At 37.2% G+C, this 26,381-nt stretch overlaps 2 protein-coding genes and 1 pseudogene across 10 annotated transcripts in view; 1 reads left to right on the forward strand and 2 right to left on the reverse strand.

Annotated features, from left to right (window-relative positions):
* RALYL (RALY RNA binding protein like) overlaps positions 1–26,381 on the forward strand; it is a 685,749-nt gene that overhangs the window by 442,878 nt on the left and 216,490 nt on the right. The gene's annotated exons all lie outside the window — the stretch shown is intronic.
* LOC113914702 (60S ribosomal protein L6-like) lies at positions 10,931–11,831 on the reverse strand. Its single transcript, XM_027580163.2, has one exon. The coding sequence runs from the start codon at positions 11,829–11,831 to the stop codon at positions 10,971–10,973; it is 861 nt and encodes a 286-aa protein (XP_027435964.2). The 3' UTR covers positions 10,931–10,970.
* Positions 24,571–24,883, reverse strand: LOC113914713 (annotated as a pseudogene).

Consider the following 26,381-nt stretch of genomic DNA (forward strand, 5'->3'; position numbering starts at 1 on the left):
CTTCTCTCATAATCACCTTTCCCTTTAACCTGTCATGCATTTCCACTGTTATCCCGTACACACTTCTGGGGAAGTACAGAACATTTTAATATGGAATTCAAGACAAATAGACAATCCTTTATCTTATACCTTTTATGCCTTTTAAAAATACAGTAAATACAACAACTGGGACAATAAGCCAAAGATTTATTTCAAGCAAAGAGGAAACAATGAAATAAATACTATTAAAAACCATAATAGTGACATTACATAGTGCAATGTATGCTGAAACTGTTGTAAGTGCTTTACATATATTAAATCATTAATTCCTTAGTAACCCTGAGAACTAGATGTGCTGTCATTAATCCTACTTTAAAGATAAAGATATTGAGGTACAGTTAAGCATATTCCCCAAGGCTGGCTAGGCATGTTGATGATCTGATTTAGAGAATAAAGATTTCCTGTTCTTGGGACCCCTCTTCCTAAATCCAGACCAACATCCAAGTGAAGTGTAGATATACTATCTCTACAAAATCTGTTGGACCCTTAGAAGGAGGTTAAGTCCTTTCTTCTAGCTGCCTTTTTTCTATTCGAGTATTTGCTTCTGGTCTTCGTTTCCTGATAACTAACACTAGGATAGAATCTTCTTTCTCATATGACACCATCTGCTTAGCAAAGAGATACATTCTTCCCTTTTATCCACAAAGAAGTAAATTCTGCAGCATTCTTGCTGGAAATAAACTGGGTAAGGTTGTGGGTTTCTTTAAAGTAACCTAGCAGAGACTGTAAAATTTGTCTTCTTGTGTTTTCAATTTTTTTCTTATATCTTTGCTTCTAATTAGTTACTACATTCACTGAAAAAGACAGAAAACATTTATCTCTCTCTTCTTTTGTCTTGTAGTTTATTAGGTACATGAACTCTCATCATGAGCACTTGGGAGCATCTGAAAAAAAAAGATGAGTGAAGGAACATTTTTTATAACTATACTCCATTAAATCCTCTCCATTTGTCTATGGATCTCCTTCTTTGCATCCTGCAAGAAGGCAGTATAGACACCTGCCAAAGCTTCAGATATTTTATATAGTGACACAGACACATATATACTGAAGGCAGAGAAGAGGGGGAACTTTTCCTAACATGTGCTTAGTACATGGAAGCCACTTAGCAGAAATGTATTGAAGATTGGAGAAATGAGTGATCACAGAGAAACATTTTAAATGTTTCCTTGTTCTACTTAATTCAGAAAGAGTTGAAAGAAAAGACAACTTTATTCCTTGTATGGTTTAAGTTAATATGAGATATTGGAGATATTTTTGTTTTGCACAGGTTTAAAGTGTCATAACTTGTGTCAATAGGAAGAGCACTTAAAGAGTCTTGGATTCAAATCCCAGTTCCACCACTGTCTAGATATTCATTCATTTACTCCTCCATTTATTAAGGAATGTTTATTAAGCGTCTGCTCTGTGCCAGGCACTGTTCTAGTGCTAGGATGATAGTCATGAACAAAACAGCTAAAATTTCTGATATCATACAGCAAATATCCTGTGGAGAGAGATAGACAATATTAAGAAATGTAAACAAAATATATTATAGTGATAATTACTAAACAGTAAAAGAGGATAAGAAGTGTTGGGGGTGGGTGGTGTTAAACATTTTAGGCAAGAAATCTAGGGAAAGATGGAAAAAGTGTCTTGTAGTTTTTTTGAATTTGAATTAGAAACCTGAAAAATGTTGAGGGTCTCATGCAAGACGTTTCATCTTTTTGCACTTAGTTTCCTCATCTGTAATTTCGGAAGGGATATCATTTATGGTATTAAATCGAATGGTCCATGTCAAAATATCTAGCTAAATAATAGCACCCAACTGGTGCTCGGCACACAGTTGTCTTTTTAATGCCCAGGTTCAAAGTCAGCACCACAGACGATTGTGTCTGTGGTTCTCCAGCAGAGTTTAAGTGCTTTTTTTTTTTTAAAGAAACACATTTGACAGAGCTATTTAATCCTGGAGAATATTATTTTGGCCTCTGATTAGACATTTCAGCATGAATATCGCCTGTGGAGGTGGGCACCTGTGGAGGTGGACTCCTGCAGACACGTTAAAATAAGTTCTCATGAGTAATAAGAAGGCACCAGCAGATTCCAAGGGTGCCCATGAAATTTACTGACATAGCTGAATGCACCAACTACTGTCAGGGCCAATGGCTCAGGCTACTCATCATTAATGAAAAATGAGGAAGAAAAGTTTATGTTTTATTCATTCACTACCAATTTGCATGTGGTTTAATTAGAAAGTAAAGCAATGTAGTCAATAGATGGTGCCAGAGGGCAGGTTCCCACTGCAAAGCTAAAATGAGTTTTTTGAAGATAAAATCTTGTGTGAGGATTCTTTTTTTTTTTTTTTTCCTGACCGGATTACACATTTCTCATACTTGGTGAATTATTAGCATAAGAAAAATCTAAAACTTTCTATTAGAGTCACATTACCATACTGGAAGTGGATACTTACAAATCTCTTCAAAAAGTGTCTCAATGTATAAATTTCAAATAAGACAGAAGGGAAAAAAAATAATTCCAGTGTTTTATAATCACAAGATAAACATCTTTCATTTAGTAAAAATGTTACATACATTATTTGAATATATATCTAATATATTTAATTGAATTATGAATATATATGTGTGTACTTGTGTGTGAAATAGCCAAAAATAGAAATAGACATTTTAGTAATAAGATGAAGTAAAGGCAATCACTGAAGTAAATTTGGGGAGCAAAGTAGGTAATGGATTGAGCTAATTGTAATTGAGATGGAGCATAATGTCAAATTCTGTGGATAAAGCTTGGGAAATAAAAGCAAGTAGGTTGGACTGAAGTAATTTAAGAGTAGCAAAAGGGTCTGAATATCTTTAATTTCAGAAAATGAGACCATTTCAATGTCTTTGTGTAGAAAGCATCTTAGAATCTTTTTCTGGTACCCTCAAATTTGTATTTCATATGAAAATTGAACATGTTATTAAATTTCAAGAGCCTAGAGTGTCCCATAAAGATTCCAGTCTCCTGTAATTACCCATAGGAATCTGAAGTGTAAGACAATTTAGTGTCAAATGTGTTTCTACAAGTAGAAACGGCATTGTGTTATAATTTTAAGAGGAGGGGAAACTTTAAAATTTTTACCAAAGAAACTTTTATTATCAAAACTTACCATTTTAAATCAATCTGCTACCTAAAAACTGAAAAATGATTTTCTCTGTTATGAGGTTCATTGTTCATAGTGGTAAGACTATGGATACTATGTTTCATGATTCCATCATTTCAATGATTATGATTTTAGTTAAAGAAATAAGGATGGTACTATTATGTGTGCCAGAGTATGCTCAAAATCACTGCTGGTTACTTTGATATTCGCTGAGTTAACTCTAGTTCTGTACTGCTATGGCATTAGGGTATCTTAGCCCAGGAAAGTTTTATAATCATCCCCTTTCAATGACTTCTCTTATAATTGAACATAATTCTTCCTACTTCCCATGTTTGTTTAGATCCCATCCTTATAATGGCTCTGTACTGGACCTGCATGTGTTTTCATCTGAATAAATCCTCCCAAGCAACAGTGTGCCAGGATTTATAACTCCACATCTTGGTTCTGAAACAGCCTATGTAGTGTGTTTCGATCTATAAAGGGAGTGATTCAATTCTAGATCTTCTTAACTACAAAACTGTTATTCGATCTATCTCTGGGGCCCTTATATTCTGGTTGTTTGGGACAATCCGGATTTATGCCCTCTAGATCACATTAGGAAACCAAGATTATTTAATCAGAATTCAGACATTGCATCGATTCAATGAAAAGCAAGAAATGTGGTTCCTACTTTCAGTGCCTTAAAAAAGAAAAACTGAACATCTGTTCAAATTAGTGTCTACAACACATTTGCATAAATATCACTGTGTACACCAATTAGTCCAATCCTAAAAACAAGCAGGGTATGAAACTTGTGGGTGGGTACCAGAGGTTAATATTAGAAATTTTTTTGTGCTAAAAACAAGCTTTCTTTAGAAAAAAATTTGTCCCTTGGTAAAATTTATTAATAAAGGATATTCTTTTTCAAGTGATTTTAATTCCCTGCCACTATTTTTAAATGGTACAGAAAAAAAGTTTATTTTTTTTAGCCAACGGAGTTTTATAAATATTGTCATAAAAATAATTATACATAAATATAAGCAAACTGAGGATGAGACCGAAGTCCTTAAATGTCCTGTAGACACACACACACACACACACACACACACACACACACACACACACCCCAGACTTCATCTCCTTCTGCCCTCTTGTTCATTCTGCTCCAGCCACACTAGCTTTCTTGCTCTCCTGGAAGCTCCCTTTTCCCACATAGCCTTTGCAATTGCTATTCCCTATACTTGGAATGCTTTTCCTTCTGAAATCCTCATGGTTTGCTTCATCTTCTACTTCAGGTCTTTGCTCAAATGTCATCTCCTAATTCTTAATCTCAGGAACAAACTGAGGGTTGCTGGAGTGGTCGGGGGTGGGAGGGATGGGGTGGCTGGGTGATGGACATTGGGGAAGATATGTGCTACGGTGAGCGCTGTGAATTGTGTAAGACTGTTGAATCACAGATCTGTACTTCTGAAACAAATAACGCAACATATGTTAAGAAAAAAGAAAAAGAAGAAGATAGCAGGAGAGGAAGAATGAAGGGGAGTAAGTCAGAGGGGAGACGAACCAGGAGAGATGATGGACTCTGAAAAACAAACTGAGGTTTCTGGAGGGGAGGAGGGTGGGGGGATGGGTTAGCCTGGTGATGGGTATTGAGGAGGGCACGTTCTGCATGGAGCACTGGGTGTTATGAACAAACAATGAATCATGGAACAGTACACCAAAACAAATTATGTAATATATGGTGATTAACATAACAATAAAAAATTAAAAAAAAGAAACAATAAAAAAAAATCACAAAAAAAAAAATGTCATCTCCTAGTGGAGACCTCTTCGATCAAATTAAAATAGCAACTCCCCCATTTCCCACCTACATTATATGCTCCCGCCACTTTAGTCTTCATACTGTATCATTTACTTATTTATTATACTTATTATCTTTACCCTCTAAAAGATAAGCCCTTTGAGAGTAGGTTTTTATTTTGTTTGGTTTTGGGGGGAATTTGGGGGGTCTATTTTTTTTCTAATGCAGTGTGTAATACAGTGTTTGGCATATTGTAGGTCCTCAGTAAATATTTGTTGACCAAGAGAATGAAGAAATAGATTATGAATGTGCTGAATTTCAGCTTGGAGGTGATGCTTTGATTTGTGTTAGAAGTATGTTTCAGAGATTAGCAGTATGATAACAGCATCCCATTTTGGTTATTCTTACATTAGCCATCACTGAGAACCAGCATTGGTTAACACTTCATGTGCATCGAAGTTACAAAATCTCACATGATGCTACAGACTGGGTATGAAGTTAAATAATTTGCCTCTTTGTCACAGTTGCCAAAGTGTAGGGGGGATCAGTTAAAAACCAGTCAGTTGTTTTCTATTTCTTTTGTTTTGCTTTTCTTATTGCAATGAGACAGATGTGCAGTGTAGCCAAATATAAAGGTGCAAGATTGGTTTTCACTCCTGGATTGTGGACCCAGCCTCATATTCTTTTACTTACACCATGTGCACATAAAGAGCTGCTCCCTAGAGCTCAAGACAGCTTTCTTTCCGATATTAGTGAGGTTCTCATTGGATTAGGCGGTATTAATCAGCGGCTCTACTGGCAGCCTTGAAATATAGTTGTTTCCTTGAAATAGCTGTTTCCATTCGTAGGAATATGACCAATCTCGTGTCAATTAATCCATGAAGATGGGAATGTGAAGGGAAGTAACATGACTGACTGAATGCTGACTGTGTGTTAGACATCCTCAGTCCTCATTTGAACCCTGAGAGATGAGATATTCATATTCTGACTTCATAACGAGAGAACCAGCAGTCTAGAAAATAGCTTCACAGTGCTTGGTAACTAGAAAGAATTCAAAAAGTTCAGTGCTTTTATTTCCTCTGCTACCCTGACATTCTATTATTATACTTGAAAAATGAATGTAAACATATAAACTTATCTACAATTGAGAGTGGATTTCCTATAAATTAGGGAAATTGTGAAAATTAAAGAAAGCATTATCTACGTATTTTTAAATATGCTTTAAATGCATATAAAATGGGTAAAAACTCATTATGTCTTAACATGCATTGGGTTTAAGGAACCATATGAGATAAATCAATTGACTGTTTTCTCATTTAATATCTAAAATAGCCTGGAAGGTTTTCTCATCTATTTTGCTTGACTCTGATTATAATTTTATAGCTGAACTTATTCTAAAACACATAGGACAATGGAAAAATGTTTTAAATGGCAAAAATGAGCTCCCTTTAAGCTGCTGATTCAGATTTTACATAATGTTAAAATTTTTTTCAGAGACCACATTATGAGAGTGTAAGAAATTTCAGCTGCTGACACTAAAGGTTGTTTTCACTGTACTTTTAAAGCATACTAAAAATCTATAGGCTTCCACAGACATCTAGCATAGTGTGACAAATCCAGAAATTGCTGTGCTGTTTTGGTAGCAAGTTATTTTTTTTTTTAATTGTAACCTCAAAAACTGTCTAGAACGGTGCCTGGTACGTGGTAGTTGCTTTTAAATGTGTTACCATTTGTCAAATTAGTTTTTTTTTATTGAAAAATAAAAGACTGTGCTCTCACAGTAAATATTTCCAACAACTCAAAAGAATTGCAATTAAAAGGAAGTGTCCCTCTTTTGAAAGTGACCAAAGTCTCCTAGCAGGAAGCATTTGTGTGGACACATTTTCCCTCATAATACATTGGTAAGAGGGTTTAAAAGAGTATGCCTGAGCAAATTTTAAAAGAACGGAAGGGTGTCCATCTGAAGATTAATGTCTGTAACAAATTTCAAGGAGACATATTTGGGTGGGAGTTAGGTGAGGAACCAGAGCAAAATCCCATTCTGAGAAAACAGAACAAAGCAAACAAACAAGCAAGCAAAATACACTATACTGGATGGGCAAGGAATCATTTGAGGATGTCTTTCCTAAAAATGGGGGAATTGACCAAGAAAGAAAAGAGAAGATCCAGGAATTATGAATTCAATTCCAGATGAGACTGTGCAACACAGTTAGAAAGTGGACAGTCCCAGTGGCCATAGAGCAAGGCTAGCATTTGCTATAAGGGGATGGATTGAATGATCCCCAGGAGAACTGACGCAGAGCTGATGAAAAGATGGGAAAAGGAGCCTCTTTATGTGACCCTAAAAATTATAAAAAGATACAACTAAGGAAAAGTGAAGTAAATAGTGTTACGAACTAAACATTTATGTCCCCTCAAAATTCACATGCCCGGTGTGATGGTATTAGGGGTAGAATTAGGTCACGAGGGCTCCATCCTCATGAATGGGATTAGGTCCATATAAAAGGGACCACAGAGAGCTCTTTCACCGTTTTTGTGAGGATTCAAGAAAAAGTCAGCAATCTGCAACCCACAAGAGGGATCTCACTAGGCCAACTATCCTGGCACCTTGATCTCAGACTTTGAGCTTCCAGAATGTGAGAAATAAATCTCTGTTGTTTACTTGGTCTATGGTATTTCATTATAGGGGTCCAAACCAACTAAGACAAATAGAAAACTGAAATTGATGGACATCCTGTATCTAGGGTTCTTCAGACAGGTAGTGAGCGGGGAGACGGGGGGCATTGGGAGAGGAGTTGGGGCAGGACAAAAAAATGCAACAGTGTCTCAGTCGTGTATGAACCAGATTCTTTTTGACTTTGTGTTTCAGATTGCAGCTAGATGTAGGCTCCCTCAAGAGATAAGGGTGGGGTGCCTGGGTGGCATAGTCGGTTAAGCGACGGACTCTTGGTTTCAGCCCAGGTCATGATCTCAGGGTCGTGGGATTGAGCCCATGTCAGGCTCATGCACAGTGCGGAGTCAGCTTGAGAGTCTCTCTCTCTCTTCCCTCTGCCCCTTCCCCAACTTGTGCACATGCTCACAATTGCTCTCTCTCGTTCTCTCTCAGTTAAATAAATAATTAAAAAAAAAAAAAAAAGAGATGAGGGCTGTCCAGTAGAAAATAAGTGAAGGGAGTGAGACTCGGACTTGTTTCTAAGAAGACAGTTTTCTACAAGAGGGATGACTGAGAAGCAGTTCCTGGAGAGCTCCTTTTTAGAACGAATGGTTTTAGGTTGTACCCGTATCCTGTTTATTGGCATGATCTCCAGATTCCTGGGCAAGGTGCCATCAGGCGAAAACAGCAGGTTGAGTTCTTCGGGGAGCCGACTCCTCCGAGAGGGGAGGTAGCATGAGGGATGTTTATTAGAGACTGCCCTTGGGATCCACACCTTTAACAAGGGTTGGAGAAAGTAGGACTGGGTAAAGGGAGAGGGGGGCTCTGATGCAGAATCAGAAACAACCTCAGTGACCCTTGGGGAAGCTCTGAGGTGGTACTGTCTGTCCGAACTAGTCTCCCTTGGGCCAAAAAAGGGGAAGGCTTTTATTCTGCTGCTTGGATCAGTCATGTGGGGAGCACCAGCCCCGCATACTGTGCCCTTGGTCACGCAGCCCTCTGCACATGAGACAGGGTGACAGTGCTGCCCGCTGAGGAGAGGCGGCTGGCTGGCAGCACTTCCAGCTACTGAGGCAAGTTCTTCCTTCAAGGGGATCTAAGCACTGTCATAATATGCTTGAGACATCAGAACTTGGCACTGACAGGCAGCAAATCCCAGAACTAGAAAAAAGAGCTATAAAATCTGTGAGAATGGCCTAGGAGGATGTGGATGATCAAAGCAGACTCTGTCAGGAAGGAAATATAATAATAACCATTGGGCTTTACATAGACACAATAATATAAACATTATTTATTGCTTTTGCCTTTTACATTGAACATGTTGAAATTCAGAAGATGGATGGTTATAAGATCAAACACATTTGCTTTCCTTTTTTTCTCTAATGCTTATATACATAATTTTATTTTCATTTTTTTATTATGTTATGTTAGTCACCGTACAGTATATCATTAGTTTTTGTCAAAACTTAAAATTATAGATATGTTTGGGAATGGAAGGTGGAGAGGAGTGACAGGGCCAGGTTACAAGGTAAAGTGGGAACGTAAATACCATTGATATTAATGGGCCAAGAAAAGGAGAAATAAATTATTCACATTTACATGGTTACAGTAGAAAAATAAAAATACTGACATAACTATAATGAAAGAAAGGACAAGGAGAGGCAGTGATGGTATAAATGGCCTATATTGTAATATGAGAGAATGAAATCAAAAGCTGTAATGGAAAGTAGATCAATCCAGAGAAGCCATAAAAATCACATCATTTAAAGAAATAAAAGGAACTTCCTGGAGGACTTTTTTCTTCTTTTGAGTACAGCTGATACACAATGTTACACTAGTTTCAGGTGTACAACCTACATGATTGGATGCTCACCACAAGGGTAACTACCAGCTGTCACCATACATTATTACAATATCACTGACTATATTCCCTCTGCTGCGCCTTTTATTCCCATGACTTACGCATCCCATAACTGGAAGCCTGTGTCTCCCACTCCCCTTCACCCATTTTGCCCATCTACCCACCCCCTTCCCTCTGGCAACCACCATTTTGTTCTCCATCGCCTGATTCTGCTCTTTGTTTGTTTATTCATTTGTTTTGCTTTTTAGATTCCACATATGAGTATCATCATATGATATTTGTCTATGTCTAACTTATTTCACTTAGGATAATACCCTCAAGGTCCATCCAGGTTGTCACAAATGGCAAAAATTTTTAAAGCTGTTAAAAAGTAGTTGTCACTAAGGATCGATACCAAAAGTAGAGAGGAGTGAGGCAGAAAATGATTACTTTATTTATAAGCCTTTCATTCTATTTAAATTCCTGAATTTCATATATGCAAAATATTTTTAAATTTTAAAAATTTCTGGTGTCTTTCTAGAAATCATCTGTGCACATAAAGTACACTTTTAAGATACATACAATCATTCTTGTTGTTCTGCATCTCATTATGTTATGAAAATTTTTTTCTTTATTAGCTTATTTGTTATCCCACAATATCCTATTGAATAAATATTCCATAATGTATTTAGTACTTAACAGGGGACATGTAGGCACATTGTAGGTTTTCCAAAAATGTTGAATCCATATCCATTCCCAGAAACAGTGTATAAGAATGCCTGTTTCATCTTCTATCCTTTGTTAAAAATATGTATTATAGAACTTTTTACTCTTACCAATGGGATTGGTAAAAAATATGTATATATTCTTGATTTACGGGGATTCTTTAATTTGAATGAAATCAGCTCATTTTCATATATTCATAAGTTTTTCCTATAATGTGCATATTCATATTCTTTGATATGTACTTGAGTTATTAGCTATTTTCTTATTTATCTGTCAAATCTCTTTAGCTAAAAGAAGTTACCACAATATCATAGTTTTTAACTTCTTATTTGCATTGTGATCATTTTTATTTATAACTTTAAAAGTCATATGTAGAAAAAAACTGTGTAGTCTACGTAGTATTAATATGCAATCAAACTAATCAGTCTTTCAGGTTTTTTGTCTCTCTGTGTCTTGTTGGGACTTCCTTTTTTTTTTAAATATTTTATTTATTTATTTAACAGAGAGAGACAGAGTGAGAGAGGGAACACAAGCAGGGGGAATGGGAGAGGGAGAAGCAGGCTTCCCTGCAGAGCAAGGAGCCCGATATGGGGCTCGATCCCAGGACCCTGAGATCATGACCCCAGCTGAAGGCAGACGCTTAACGACTGAGCCACCCAGGCGCCCCGGGACTCCCTTTCTTAATCAAGATTGTAAAGAAAATAGAATATGTTCCTTCTCGAAAAGTTGTGATTATATTTATATATATATATATTTTTTGAAATGGATCAGTTATTTAATTACGTTCTTTGTAAGAAATTTAGAACACCAATTTGTGAGGGTAAACTCCATTTGTGAGAGAAAACACAGAGTGGAGGTAGCCCTGAAGCTGAGGAACAGCTTTGATTTTTGGCAGAATTTGCGAGTCCACAGCTTTCTGATCAACCTTGCGCTGCTCTGTAATCTCGTATTTCTCTTTCTCGGTGTCGAAGATCTCACCCTCCTGGTGTCTGGGCTTACGCAGCTTCTTCTTCTTGAAGTAAGCATCAGTGAGATGTTTGGGGATTTTCACACTGCTGATATCAATTTTGGTAGAAGTAGCAATGACGAATTTCTGGTGTGTTCTACGCAGAGGAACTCGATTGAGGGACAGAAGTCCGGTCCCAAGTAGCAAGCCACTGCTCAGTTGCTTCAGGAAAACGACCCTCTTGCCTCTGTGGCGCCCAGTGAGGATGATCAAAATGGTCCCGGGGGTGATACTAGCTCGCGGCTTTCTCACGTGCTGACTGAAAGGTGTTTTGCCGTGGCCCACCTGCTTTGGAGACACATCTTCAGTAGGGTAATACCTAGGCATTTTGCGAAGTTTAACCACTCGGGTACCACCGTTCTTGTCACCACCAACTGGTTTTGTGACAGTAGCAAGAACTTTCTCCTTGTTCTTCTCAACCCTGGATTTAGCTGCCGAATACTTCCTCTTGGACATGGCCTTTCTGGAATACATAGCCGATCGGGAATATCTGCCAGTTCCTCCGACAAGGACAGGGTTTCGGCTGCAGTGGAGCTTCCCCTTCTTTGGCGTTTTAGCCTTGGGGTCACCCTTTTTAGCCTTGCCACCGGCATCAGCCTTCTTAGCTTCAGGTTTCTTCTTAGTCTTCGGCTTCTCAGCTTTTTCGCCCGCCATCTTGCAAGATGGGAAAGAGCTATATTTATATTTTTATCATGAAAACTGTGACCCGCTTGAAGCCATTTTAGAGTTAGAAATAAGGTATTTTTTTCCTGTCAATTTAGTTGTCCCAACATGATTTATTTCAATAAAATATCTCTTTCTTTTTTTTTATTTTTTTTATTTATTATTCTTTTTTATTGTTATGTTAATCACCATATATTACATCATTAGTTTTTGGTGCAGTGTTCCATGATTCATTGTTTGTTCATAACACCCAGTGCTCCATGCAGAACGTGCCCTCCTCAATACCCATCACCAGGCTAACCCATCCCCCCACCCCCCTCCCCTCCAGAACCCTCAGTTTGTTTTTCAGAGTCCATCATCTCTCATGGTTCGTCTCCCCCTCTGACATACTCCCCTTTTCTTCCTCTCCTGCTATCTTCTTCTTTTTCTTTTTTCTTAAAATATGTTGCGTTATTTGTTTCAGAAGTACAGAACTGTGATTCAACAGTCTTGCACAATTCACAGTGCTCACCGTAGCACATACCCTCCCCAATGTCTATCACCCAGCCACCCCATCCCTCCCACCCCCAACCACTCCAGTAACACTCAGTTTCTTTCCTGAGATTAAGAATTCCTCATATCAGTGAGGTCATGTGATACATGTCTTTCTCTGATTGACTTATTTCACTCAGCATAACACCCTCCAGTTCCATCCACGTCGTTGCAAATGGCAAGATCTCATTCCTTTTGATGGCTGCATAATATTCCATTGTGTATATATACCACCTCTTCTTTATCCATTCATCTGTCGATGGGCATCTTGGCTCTTTCCACAGTTTGGCTATGGTGGACATTGCTGCTATAAACATTGGGGTACACATACCCCTTCGGGTCCCTACATTTGTATCTTTGTGGTAAATACCCAGTAGTGCAATTGCTGGATCGAACGGTAGCTCTAATTTCAACTGTTTGAGGAACCTCCATACTGTTTTCCAGAGGGGTTGCACCAGCTTGCATTCCCACCAACAGTGTAGGAGGGTTCCCCTTTCTCCACATCCCCGCCAACATCTGTCATTCCCTGACTTGTTAATTTTAGCCATTCTGACGGGTGTGAGGTGGTATCTCATTGAGGTTTTGATTTGGATTTCCCTGATGCCGAGCGAAAACATCTCTTTCTAATGGATACAAAATGTTACTTTCACAATACTAGTTGGATTATATTGAAGTAATTTCTGAAGTATATCTAGCTTTTTAGTTATACATATCCATATAAACACTCATACCAACTAGTTTATATATCATAGCTTTATAATGTGTTTTTATGTTTTCACATCTGATAGGACTTTTCCCATTCAATATTCCTTTTATTTCTGCCCCCTTTGCCCACTCATCTAAAATCATATCTGTTCTTACAAGTTTATCTTTCGTCTTGATCTGTGGAATCACCTCTGAAGTCTCCCAAAGTCATACTTAGAGTTTTATTGTTTGTTTGCTTGCTTTTGGATGGGAGGGAGGGAGTATTATGTCAGATTTATAAATGCAGTATTATGTTAGATTTATAAAAGGAGAATCAATATCTTTACAATGTGGAGTTTGTTTATCCAAGAATAAAGTTTGTCTATCCAATAATTAACTTTGTCTATCCAAGAATAAATAAAATGGGGCAATTTAGTCAAATACTCATGTCGGAGTTTAGTATGGAATTTTTGCATCATCATAAATGTGGTTGGCCCATAATTTTTATTTGGGTTTTTCTTTTACCTTTATCAGGTGTTAGTTTCAATGAGGTTTGTAGTTTTAAAGTTTTCTCTAATCTCCATAAGCTCTGGATCTGTTTAAATAATAGTAGAAAATCTGTTCCATGGAAATCTGGTTGGTTGTACATTTGAAATCATATAAGTCTGTCATTTTATAATTTTCTCAATTCCCTTACTACAATTCGCCTTTCTGGGTTAGATGTTCCTTTTTTTTTAAGTATTCATTTTTTTAAAGATTTTATTTATTTATTTGAGAGAGACACGGGGGGGGAGAGAGAGAGAGAGTGAGGGGAGGGGTAGAGGGAGAGGGACAAGCAGATCCCTGCTGAGCGGGGAGCCCAACTTGGGCTCCATCCCAGGACCCTGAGATCATGATGTGAGCCAAAGTCAGACACTTAACCGACTGAGCCACCCAGGCACCCCTAAATGTTCCTTCTGAGGAAAAGATACCTGTTCTAAATTTTCAAATTTATGTACATAGAGTAGAACATGGTGAATTATTTTAATTCTCTCTTTAATTATTTTTTCCATTGATATTTCTAACTCTGCCATTTCTCCTTTTGTTTCATAATTAGTTTATTAGTTTATCTGTTTATAATTTCTTTCAAAGAACCACATGCTGGATTTATGTATTTGTTTTACAGTATTCATACCTTCTAAATGACATTAATTTCTACCTTCATTAGTTTTTCTTATCTGTTTCATTAGACTCATTTGATTTTAGTTTTAGTGTCTTTTAGTTTACTAATTAACTCATTTAATTTATATTTTCTTATTTAGATATGTAGTACTTAAAACTATGAATTTTTTTGTAGTGACAACTTTGACCTATATTATAGATTCTACTTTTTAGTGTTTTTTACTCATTCTGTTTTAGAAATTCTATAATTTTGTTTTTTTCTTTTCCTTAGATTCCAGGTCTCTATTTGAAGATATTTTTTGAAGGGGATTTTAGTTTTTCATTTTTTATTTGATATTGTCATCAGAGAACCAGGTATATATTATTTATAAATTATGGAATTCACTGAAGTTATAGTTGAAGCTTACTATAGAACAGATTTTGAATATATGTCCCAGAAAATTTGGAAAGAAGGTGCATATTTTTTTCAAGATTTTATTTATTTATTTGTTAGAGAGAATGAGCAGGGCAGGGGGGTGAGAGAGCAGGAACAGGGGTATGAGGAGGGGAGGGGCAGAGGGAGAAGTAGACTCCCTCTTAGACTCCCTGCTGAGCAGAAAGCCTGACAGGGGCTGGATCCCAGGACCTGAGCCGAAGACAGACACTTAACCAACTGACCACCCACGTTCCCCAGAAGGTGCATATTTTATGTTCAGAGTGTAGTGTCTAATATATTCATATGCACCTAAAATGCCTTACTGTATGAATTTTATTTTATATGTATAGCCTATAAATTCCTACCATTTTTGGTCTGCTTGATGAGCCATAGGTCAAGAAATATGAATTAAAGTCCCCCACTTTTTGGATAAATCTATTTCATTCTGCCAGTGTTTCTGTTCCATTTTTACTGTGCAAATTTTGGATGGCAATATTGTGAATTATACAGTATATGTAGTCCTGTCTGGTTTAATTATTTGGTCTTTAAATCAAACATGATTTTTAGTATTGTAACAATTTTTCCATTCTTTTGTTTGAATGTGTCCAGGATTAATTTCTAGACTTTCTGAGCTTTCTTGTTGTAGGCATGGATTTCATTTATAGCAATAGCGTGTTTTTTTATGTATATTTTTCTTTCATTACATACATTTTTTTGAGAAACAACTGAGACCTTCACTTAATTGTATGCTCATATATTTCTTGATTTTGCTCCTTTTGTTCCCTGATAAGCTAGTCTGGCCAGCATAGAAAGAATTCTGCAAAACTTTTTTTTTTTTCCATCTTTTCTTTGACTTGGAGTAGCTCTATTTAGTCATGTTCAGGTTTTTATTTTATTCTCTTCTTGTGGACCCACACTAGTTACAGTTATCCAAATTTAAAAGTTGGTTTCCTCAAGATCTTACAAGACCTCCAATTTCAGTTCCCACAAGAGTCCATCCAGAAATGTGTGAGCTATGAAACCCATGATTCAACACGTGACTTCTTTTCTAGCCCCCTTAACTTCACTCAGTTACTTCTCGTCTTAAATATACTCATGTCTCTCAATTCTTAAAATATGTTAGTGGTTTCTCATTGCTCTCAGGATAAAGTGCAAACTCCTTCACTTGGTTTATCATGCCTTTCATAATAGGAATGTGCTTTCATTTCTGACATTGCTTCTGGAACTGCTTGCACTCTATGCTACAGTCACATTAATACACATTTAACTCTATGATTTGTTTATGGATATTATTTGGATCTGTATTTGAATAGTGTATAAGGAAAAATATTTTTGAGACAAAGAAATATTGACTACTAACTGGATTTTGATGGTATTAAGAAATTATTGCCACTATTTGTAGATGTTCTGATAGTATTGTGGTTTTGTTTAAAGAAAAAAATCTTATTCTTTAGTTATGCATGCTGAAATACTGATGGGAAACATAATGTAACATCTGGATTTGGTTCAAAATAATCTGGGGTGGGACAGTAGATAAAAACAAAGTTGTTTTGAGCTGATAATTATTTAAGCTGGATGATGTGTGTGTGGTATTCATTACACTAATCTCTTCACTTCTGCATTTTTTTGAAACTTTCCATAGTAAAAACTAAAGAAGAGCTCAGGTCTTGATTAAGCCATCTGATTTAAGCTATTTTTCAGCTCTCTTATATCATCAAATGAGAGATCATGCTGAAAAGAACCATCTGGTAACAAGAAATGGAAAGCAGTACTGGACCAGTTTTTGCTTAATCGAGTATTTTTTGGAATGTAGATGTGTTTGGGCTTAGCACACTGAGAACCAGCAACCACCTTAATGGCACATGCATTGACAGACTTTGGAACTGCATGTGTTTTCTTGGTAAAGCAAAGATAACAGAACTTTGATTCTGCTAACCCTGGGGGATTCTATTCTTGCATTAGGAATTAGCTTTAGCATACCATAACACATTTTGCACTGCTATGAAATACCCATTTTTCTCTCTCTTGGCCTCATGGCCTGTATTACTTACATCTGAGAAGCACCAGAGTGAAGATGGTCTCTTGAAAAAGGGCTTTCATATTAATTCACATGAACAAAACATATATATGAAATGAGTATGCATGTGTTCACAGACACACACACATGCACACAGAGATATAGTTAACACTATGAGTTAAGCTCTGGACTAGTATCTGAGGCTATAGCAGTGAACTCTCTACTCAAAGAGAGGTTAGAGTTTGAGAGACAGGGTGGGATGGAAAGGCATGAAAAATGGATACACAGCAGTTCTTCTTGCTGGTCCCACACTTGTATCTCCTCAAGAGCTTAAGAAAACAATCTTATACCTGAATCCCATCCAAAATCAAATGAATCAGAATCTCTGAAGATGTGATCGACTGTATTTTTAAATTTCCCCCCCACCATACTAATGTGTGGCGAGTATTGAGAATATTGATAAAAGGTTAACTTTGCAAACCTTTATCTGGGATCAGATGAAAAACTTCTTTCCCATCTTCCCTTCCATTGCTACCTCTAGCACCCTACTCCTAGATCAAGTAAGATGAAAAAAGGAGTTATAAAGCTGAAAGAAATGGCAAGTCAATGGTGCTTGGAGTTCATTCATTTATTTATTCTACAGACATTTACTGAGCATCTATTATGTGCCATGTACTGGACATTCTGGTAGTTGCTAATAATACAAAATTAACAAGTCACTGTCTCTGCTCTATCTATTAGGAGAGACAGGTAAATAATCTGATTACACACCCTAATACTAAGGGCTGAGTTGTGAAGTGCTGAGTTGTGAAGATAAATTTAAGTTAGGTAAAGGGAGGAAGTGGAGTAGGTTTATTCAAACAGAGAGATAGTGTCTCCCTCTCTTCTTTTTTTAATTTAATTCATTTGTGGAAGAAAAATGAGTGAATGACTTATGGAACTTTCAATTTTAATCTTCTAATTTTTAAAAATCATTTTTCCACTGCCTTTGTATTTCCTATAAACTGCTAATTAAATCTAGAGACTTCATCAGTTTGAGGTTCAAGTTTTGACAGGAATACTTCATAGTATTGGAATACGTCCATCAAGACACTAATGCTATTTATCCCTCTTTTTGGATTTTATGACCATTTATGATCATTGCCTGAATCCAGTATTTCATCAAGGACTCCAAAATGTTGATTTTCTATTATTCCTTCTTAATTTATTTACTATAGTATTTCTGTGAAAGGAAACTTCCTCTGATCAACTCTAGTTATGCTGCAGTGCAGTATAGGAAAATCAAGATGAATGCTTGAATATTGATAAGTTTTCAAAATAATGAGCTGGTTCTTTAACATCATTTAAAGGTGACTGATGAAGTATTTTTCCTACTATCATTATGAACTCATGTTTTTAAATATTTAATGTTTTTAATCTATTACAGCTATTCTTTTTTTTTTCCTCAAACCATTCCAACTTTAATCAGTGAGAACCACTTCAAATTGGCTCCTGCTTTAGATGACTTAAGTCATCTCTGATGGCTTCTTTGTTTCTGGTATGATAGAATGTAACTGGCCTATCTTGTACCTTTGCTGATCCCACCCTAAATCAGCCAGTCCTTCCAAGTGCCTTAGTGGTCAGTGGTGCGTAGGGATGCCTTCCGAAGCCCTGCACCTATATTCATATACACCACAGGAGACGGTGGTGTTTTTAGAGAATGAATTGGGAACAGTGGGTATTTCCACAGAGGCCGTGGAGTGTGTGGTGCTCTGTGAGGAAATAGTGCCTTTGAGACATGAATTCTTTCCTAAGCTTTCCCATTACTGTTTTTAACTTTTAGGCAAATATTTGTAGGCTCTGTGTTACTTTTCTCCCATGGCTTGCTGCCTTGGATGAAGAAAAGGCATGTTACTAGCAGGCAATTGTCTTATAAATTACTACCATTGCCTACCATGGAAGTCTGTGTCTGTCAAGGTATATGATGATCAGAAAATGTTTACTGAGTAGTCACTGCGTTAGGTACAGAGGACTCAAACATGATTAAGACTTTATTTCACATTGTCTCTTCAGGTCATTTCAGTAGTGCCAGACGCTACTGTGGAAGCCCAGAGGAAATACTAATAAATTCTGCCTGAAAGAAAGACGTGTTCACGGAGTAAGAAGCTTTTGAGTAAAGGTCTTGAAAGGAATAAAACCCTGGGATGCTCATAGGGGAGGGGTATTGGAGAAGGGGACGTAGGCTATCATTTAAAACAGAGCGGCAGGATAAAGACCCAGTGATTTCAAAGTTGAAAGGGTGTTTGATCTGTGTGGTGGCAGTATAGAGTGCCAAGTTTATACAGGGTGGAAGTTCAAATATTATGCTGAAAAGACCCTTTGGGTCAGATTGTTAAGGCAGTGAGGCCACCTACCTTCAAAGTTATTCTCTAAACTTGGGTAATTACAGTGGGAAGTAGAGAAGCAGATTGCTGAGACACTGTTTAGATAAAGCAGTCATCATGGTAGATGAATGTGAGGGAGGGTTTAAAGATGACAAAGTAATTTTACTTATGATGATTGATATTACAACTTGGTTTATAATGGAGTGAGACAAAACCAGGGTTAGGGCTCAGGAAGGACCCAGTAAGACAGAGAATGATATTAAAGAACTTACAAAATCAAACACCATAAAGAAGTCAAGAAGTAAACGATTGAGAATCAGAGAGAGTCACTAATAAATGAGTTATTTGGAAGGAGGACTGATTGAGGTTAAGTGATTTGTTCAACATCTCATTTATTCATTTATAAAAATGAATCATCACATTCATTCATTCATTCATATTCTTGCTGCCCAGGATCAGTCTTCTCAGCATAATATTCAAACTTCCACCAGGCACTTTATACTGCAAGCACACACATCAATTACTCTTTCAACTCCAAGATCACTGTAATGTTCATGGTACTATGCTACATGCAAGAAATATAAGACTGCCCTTGGGGCTGTTACAATATGATGGTAAATTGCAGCTAGCAGGTGATAGAAAGCTGGGAATAGAAGCCAGAACTCCAGTCTAGTGTTGGCTTTGTCACTCCATCCCTGCTCTGTCCCATCTCACAGGGCCTATTCTTCACTCTTGGACTCTGTATTTTAAACCAAAGGTAACATAGTATTTGCCCCCTTTGGCTAAGTGCTGACATTACATTGGATCATAATTAGTCTCTACTTGGGCAGGGCCATTTGGGCCTTACCATTTTGGAACACTCATATACTTCTGACCATGTTTATGATCAACTCTGTCTAAAGTAAATGTTAAGGATTTATAATACTCTTTCAATATAAGAAGACAGTTTACCTTTTGCAGTCCAGGCCTCAAGTAAATGGCATGCTTCCATCACTACTAGAGTAGGTGTATCTAATTTTTGCCCTGTCTCCATACCATAGACCAGTAAATGACAAATTCTTTTTAAGATTATGTAATTATTAAATAAGCATAACTTCATTTATTTTCCATCAAACACTAACTTTAAATATTTTAGTTCTTTATGCATCTCTGTAAATAGAGCAGTTGGCAAACTAAAAGTGTGCATTTAAACTGATTCTTAGTCCTTTCATTCTTTTTATATTCATCTTCCTTAATTTAGTCTCAAAACACCCCTAGGCGGTTGGTGCTGACTCTTGCTTATTTGATATCAAAATTCTTGAAAGCCTGTTCCTCCACAGCAGGGTTTAATTTTCTCCCTTTAGGCATCTTCTTTAACTGTTTCCTACCGACAAAAAAAAAGACCCATCTTCTTCCAACTTTTGCATTGATCTCCCACTGTTGTTGGGATCCTGGTTATGGATACTGTGCTCAAGATCAGTTCTATCTTCTTTCCCCTGAAAAGAGACTTAAAGAACTTCAAAGATCTTTTGTGTGATTCTTATGCTTTCCACATTTAAGAAATTATTCATAACTCTTTCTTCCTGGCATTCAACTCATTGTGTACACAATGCTTGTAAAGCGGTTAACAATTCTGATTGGACTCTCCCTTCAGAAGAAGCTTCAGGAAGGAAACATCAGGGTTCTTACCTTTTTTAAAGAGACGACTCCAAAAAAAGTGATAATTTTAATAATGTAATCTCACCAAGAAGTTCTGGTTTCTAGAAATGCGTTGATCTATATCTGTTGGAGAAAGTTGCCAAGACCTTGCTTTATACAAATTTGACTATGGTATCAAAAAAGAGTTACAAAATTTATAGAATTGCAGGGGGCTCTCTGGGTGGCTTAGTCGGTTAAGTGTCTGCCTTTGGCTCAGGTCATGATCCTGGGGTCCTGGGATCGAGCTCCATGTGGGCCACCCTGCTCAGCAGGAGCCTGCTCCTTCCTCTCCTCCCAGCTTGTTCTCTCTCTTGCTATCTCTGTCTCTCTCTCTCCCAAAGAAACAAACAAACAAACAAAGAATTTATAGAATTGGGAGAGGATTTAGACTAAGGTTTGACAGATCAGGTTTCTCATTTGGAGGTGATTACACTGAGGTCCACAGAAAGGTGGGCATTACTGGATTACACAGGTTTCAGTGGAAGACTAGATTTAGACCTGAATTTCCTGTTCCCTGCCCACCGCTATCTCTATTCTTACTATATTCTTCAACATCAGTCTAAATGTTCCCTTCTCTTGTATTTCTCTCTGGGCCCTTTTTACTTCTTCCACAGGCCAAATTGCACAGTTGGGATGATTACACAGGACTTTATAAGTACTAAAAAGGTCGTTTTCATTATCATTGTCTCATTGAGACTGAATAATCCTGGTGGACAGGACAATTCATCTTTTATTCTAAACTTTTTCTTTCTTTTTAGCATATCCTGGGTACTCATAAATAAAGAAATTCTGGAAGTTGGTATTTGACTTAGGGAACAAATATTTGATGATATTCATACCTCAAATACAAAGAATATCAGATTCAAACATTTCTTTTCTTTTGAAAGGCTAACTTTTTCTTCACTGTTAAATCCCTTAATATTTCATGGTTATGGACACTTAGGAAAAGTCTGTCTTTTCTAGCTTACTGCTTTCCACAGATGCTATGCTACCCATGCATTTTTATTATAGTTCATAGACATTGGATAGTTTTTTCTTTATGAAACAATGGTGATAAGAGATATTATATTTTAATGTCCTTACTTAAAAGAGTATTTTCCCTTTTGGAGTTTTTCTGAACCAGAAATGCCGAAGTCGATGAATCACTGATCTAGAAATATGGATATTGAATGTGGGTTGCTTATACTGTGATTAATTAGAGTGTAGTTCATGCCTTCCTCCAAATTGCTTGTGAGATTTTTATAGATGTCCACATGGCAGAAATAAGTCTTAGTCTGTGGATTACAGGAAGTGTGCAAAGCCTGATTGTAGGCACGCTTTTTTGCCTGTGGGTTTTTTTATGAACATGTTGTAGTCAAAACCATATCCCAAATCCCATGTCCCAAATAACATTTAGTCACGTGAGCAGACTGACTCCATGAGATATCTGAATCTGTCTCCATGGTTTTTGATGTGTTATGCTTAATAGCAGATGATAATTTAAGGCCCCACCAGATCCTAAAACAGTGTTATAGATTCTTCTAAGTTAAATAATGGCTAGTTATGCCATAGTTAAGCCTCAATCAAATGATTATTGAGGAACTTCTGTGCTTGCAGTTATGGGGGAACACAAAATGAATGCAGAAGTTGTAATTCTTTCAAAATGTTGTCAGGTGCTTAGGCTTGATTACATATACATGGATAAGTGTCATGCACTTTTGCATTTTGGAGGAAGAAATATGGAATTAAGGAAATGAAGAAGCAGAAAGATTTCATCAAGGTGGAAACATTTGAGTTCAGCCAAAAGGCAGAACTTGTTTTTCTCCACCTGTCAGTGTCCTGGATAAACTTTGCTCTTGGTTAGCCTTATCAAATAGGCTAATAAGGAGTTAAAATTGTGACCTTAGTAAAATGCATTATGAATTACACGGTTCAGTTCTTTTCAGACAGTACTAATATAGATTGGAGATGATAGAAAAAGTTAAACCTGGTCAAGGTACTCTTAATAATCTTAAAAGGAAGTAAAGAAAGTATGGTATGTGAAAATAAGGAGAGATTACTTACTAAGAAATATTATCTTGTAGTATCAAGAGTAAATAAATTGCCGATTTCTTAGTGATCACAGCAAAAGATCTAATTAAATTATTAATCAAGATTGCTTCTGATTGGAAAATGCTTAAAACCAGCAGCATTTATTGATATTTTATGCAATGAAATAAAGTACAAAATGCAATTACTTCATCTACTTTCTCAGTTAAAAAAGTTTTAAGGGAAACTTAGAGCAGTGGCCCCTACATGACATTTTTTATGACATTTTGAATGTACCTTCAGTGCATGTACTTCTAGGCTACATTATTAGCCTGAACCACTTTCCTTTTACACACTTCAGACAGCATTTTTCAAGAAATAAACACGTAAAGCACAGGTGGAAGATAAAAACACTTTCCACTTCTCCATTTATGGGAGGTTGAACTTCTTTGGGTTGCTAGAGCTATAGATTTTTCAGAATGTGTTCTTCAGAGTGAAGTCAACTGATGTCACTTTTCTCTCAAATTTTCAGCCAACTGAAAAAACAAAATCATTATTTCCAAATTTCAAATTCCACCTATGTTGTAAGCTATACAAGGCCACCTTGCTTTTCTCACTTTTTTTAATGTTTTCTCTATGAGAACGGGCACTTCCTGATTCTTATGGCTTATTGTCAGCTTTATGGATTTCCTTCTATACACAAGACCTTGTCTGTCCTACACAATGTGTAGCATTTTTTAATACAACCAACAGCAGGTGTGTGATAAAGAATTCAAAAGGAGGCCACAAAAGGTCAGAAAAAGTACTTGAATCTCTTTCAACATGGAGTTCTTTCTTGAGTGTTTTTTGTTATTTTCACATTTCCTGAGGAATGCTAAACTAGCCATTCATGTGTCCAGAAATAATGGCAACAACTGTCATTTATTGAAGATATGAAACTTGGGCAGAGTCACTATGCTGGGAACATTTGCATTTATTCAATAAATATTTATTGAGTACCCACTATGTATCTGGTAGTATAGAAGGAATTAGGAAAAGGAAAGTGATCGATCACTGCCCTCAAGGAACTTAAAATCAAATATTTAAAAAGATATATCCAAGGCAATGATGAGGCCATGCAGCAAGAATTCTGGAAGCATAGACTAGCTTGAAGCAAAACTTTCTGGAGAAGTTGAGGATTGAGCTGCTGTTAAAGATAAGTAGAGGATTCACACGTACAGATGAAGAGAAATGGCATTGTAAACAAAGAAGTTGTGTGAACAGAATATTGATGGTAAAACAGTATATGATATGTGTGTAAGGAACTACAGATAATTTGGCAACGGGGAGGTTGGTCCTGGCAAGAGTTAAGGCTGGGAGGTATGTAGAGTTAAAATCATGACAGAACTGGTATGACATGTTAAGATATTTAAATTTTATCCCAGAGGTTTGGGAAGCCAGTCAAGAGTTTCAAAAGTTCTGCATTGCTTATGTACATATCTTATATACATATCAAGGTAGAGTTTGTATTTATGAGATCGTATTAGCTAAGGTTGCCAAAACAAATTACCATAGACTGGGTGGCTTAAATAGCAGAAATTTATTTTTGCAAAGGTCTGGAGGCTAGAAGTCCAAGCTCAAGGTGATGGTAAGGTAGATGTCATTTTGAGGTCTCTCTCCTTGGCTTTTAGATGGCCACCATATCACTGTATGCTTGCATGACCTCTTCTTTGTGCTTGAGCAGAGAGAGAGCAAGCTCTCTGGTGTCTTGTCTTTTCTTTTTTTTTTTTTTTTTTGATACATTATCTTCTTTTATTCAAATACCAGTCTGATCACACATGGTCCAAGAACACTCAAATAATAAGCCACATATAAACAGATGTTAAAGATTGGTCTTCAAACATTATAGCCAATGAAGCCACGCTTGCTCATGATTTCACCGACATAAAACCACATCCACACCTCGGTGGCCACCAAACCATTCAGCAGAGCTTCCTTAACTGTGAGCTGTTTGAAGCTACCAGTTTGAGCACTCTTGACTATTTTTTTTCAAGCTCTGAATAACCATAGGGATCTCAGCAGGGGTTGGAGGAACCAGCTCAACCTTGGCATAGTGCCAAAATGTGGCCAGTCGAGGTTTTGAGTAAGTCACAGCAGCATTCACCAGCAAAGGGGCCTTCTCTGCGAGGTTATGGACAAACTGGGCCATGGTTCCAAGCTGGAAGGTCCGTCGCCCTGGACAGCCACTGAATGTCACCCCCTGCTCTGGTGTCTTTTCTTATAGGGCACTATTCCCATTATGAGGCCCCCACCCTCATGACCTCATCTAACCTCAATTACGTCCCAAAGACCCCATCTCCAAATAACATCACATTGGGAGTTAAGGCTTCAGCATATGAATTTGATGGGGGGAACACAAACATTCAGTCCATAGCAGAAGAGAAAAAGGCTGTTACAGTAATCAAGAGGTCGGATAATGAGGCTTTGAGCTAGAACTGATAAGATACATGGATAAGAGGAATAAAAGAGCAGTTACGGAGTGAAATCAGATGGATTTTGGTGATTAACTGGAGGGGAAGGAGAAAGAGCAATCCATTTTTTTTCCCATCTCCATTATCATCCATCAACTCCAGACCACCAGGTGAGGCTACTGCCCAGTCTCTGCCCTGCACTTACCCAACTCCTACCTGTTCTACACTGCTACCCCTCACCCTCACTGAGTTGCCCTACTCAGAACTTTTCAGCCATAATGATATTCAACAGCTTCTTTCAAGTACCTGATTCCTTCCCACTTCAGCACATTTGCATATTATAGGGGAGAAAATAGGTAAGTATACAAATAAATGCAACCTAATACACTAAGTACCACTGAATCACAGAAGAGGAAGCATCTGCTATGACACAACGTTTCCTCTTCCAAAAATCAATGCACTGTGGAAAATTGTGCAATAGAAAACTACTGAGCCAGTGAGAAAATCAAGGTTTGGAGTGCAGCACTCAAAAATTTCAACAGTGACATATTTTTTTAAATGCTAAGAACCTAATAAAAATGGTAGCATTTTTTAAATATACTAATAGTTAAGAAATACATAAGTAACAGAATACATAGGCTATTTTTACCTTAAAATTTGAAGTTTGCTTTGACATTGGAAGAGTTGTAGTTGTGTTACTGAGGGTAAAGGAAGGACAGTGAGCTGAAGTCGAGGGCAGGTTGTAGCAGATGCAGGTGGATGTGGCTCCTAACCCAATGAACTGAGGTAGCATGTTTGAGGTGTGCATATGAGTGCATTTCATGTATTCCTACTCATCTCAGGTTTAGCTGGCACTGTCTTTTGCATTCACCTCATGTTTCTCATGGGGGAAACCGCACATAAACAATCTCAAATTGTTCCTTCATATCAACTGTTTTGGTGTTTACATTTTCAAAACAGTCATTGCAGCAGAGCTGAATACAATTGTGCCTAGAACAGTGGGGGAAAAGCATCACCAAGGTGGTGCCATGTGACCTGAGTCTTGAGACATAAAAAACTGTATCCTAGCAGGAAAGAGGGAAGGGAACTAGACAAAAAGAACAGCATACACAGAGCAGACTAGGTGTGAAAGAGAATGTCATGTTTTACAAACTGCCCAGTGTGTGATTTTCCTATGTTAATTTGTTCTACTGGGTTTTTTAAAAAATATTATTTTCCTCATAGTAATCGACCTAA

Source organism: Zalophus californianus, chromosome 4 (assembly GCF_009762305.2).
Source record: "Zalophus californianus isolate mZalCal1 chromosome 4, mZalCal1.pri.v2, whole genome shotgun sequence".
Taxonomy (NCBI): domain Eukaryota; kingdom Metazoa; phylum Chordata; class Mammalia; order Carnivora; family Otariidae; genus Zalophus; species Zalophus californianus.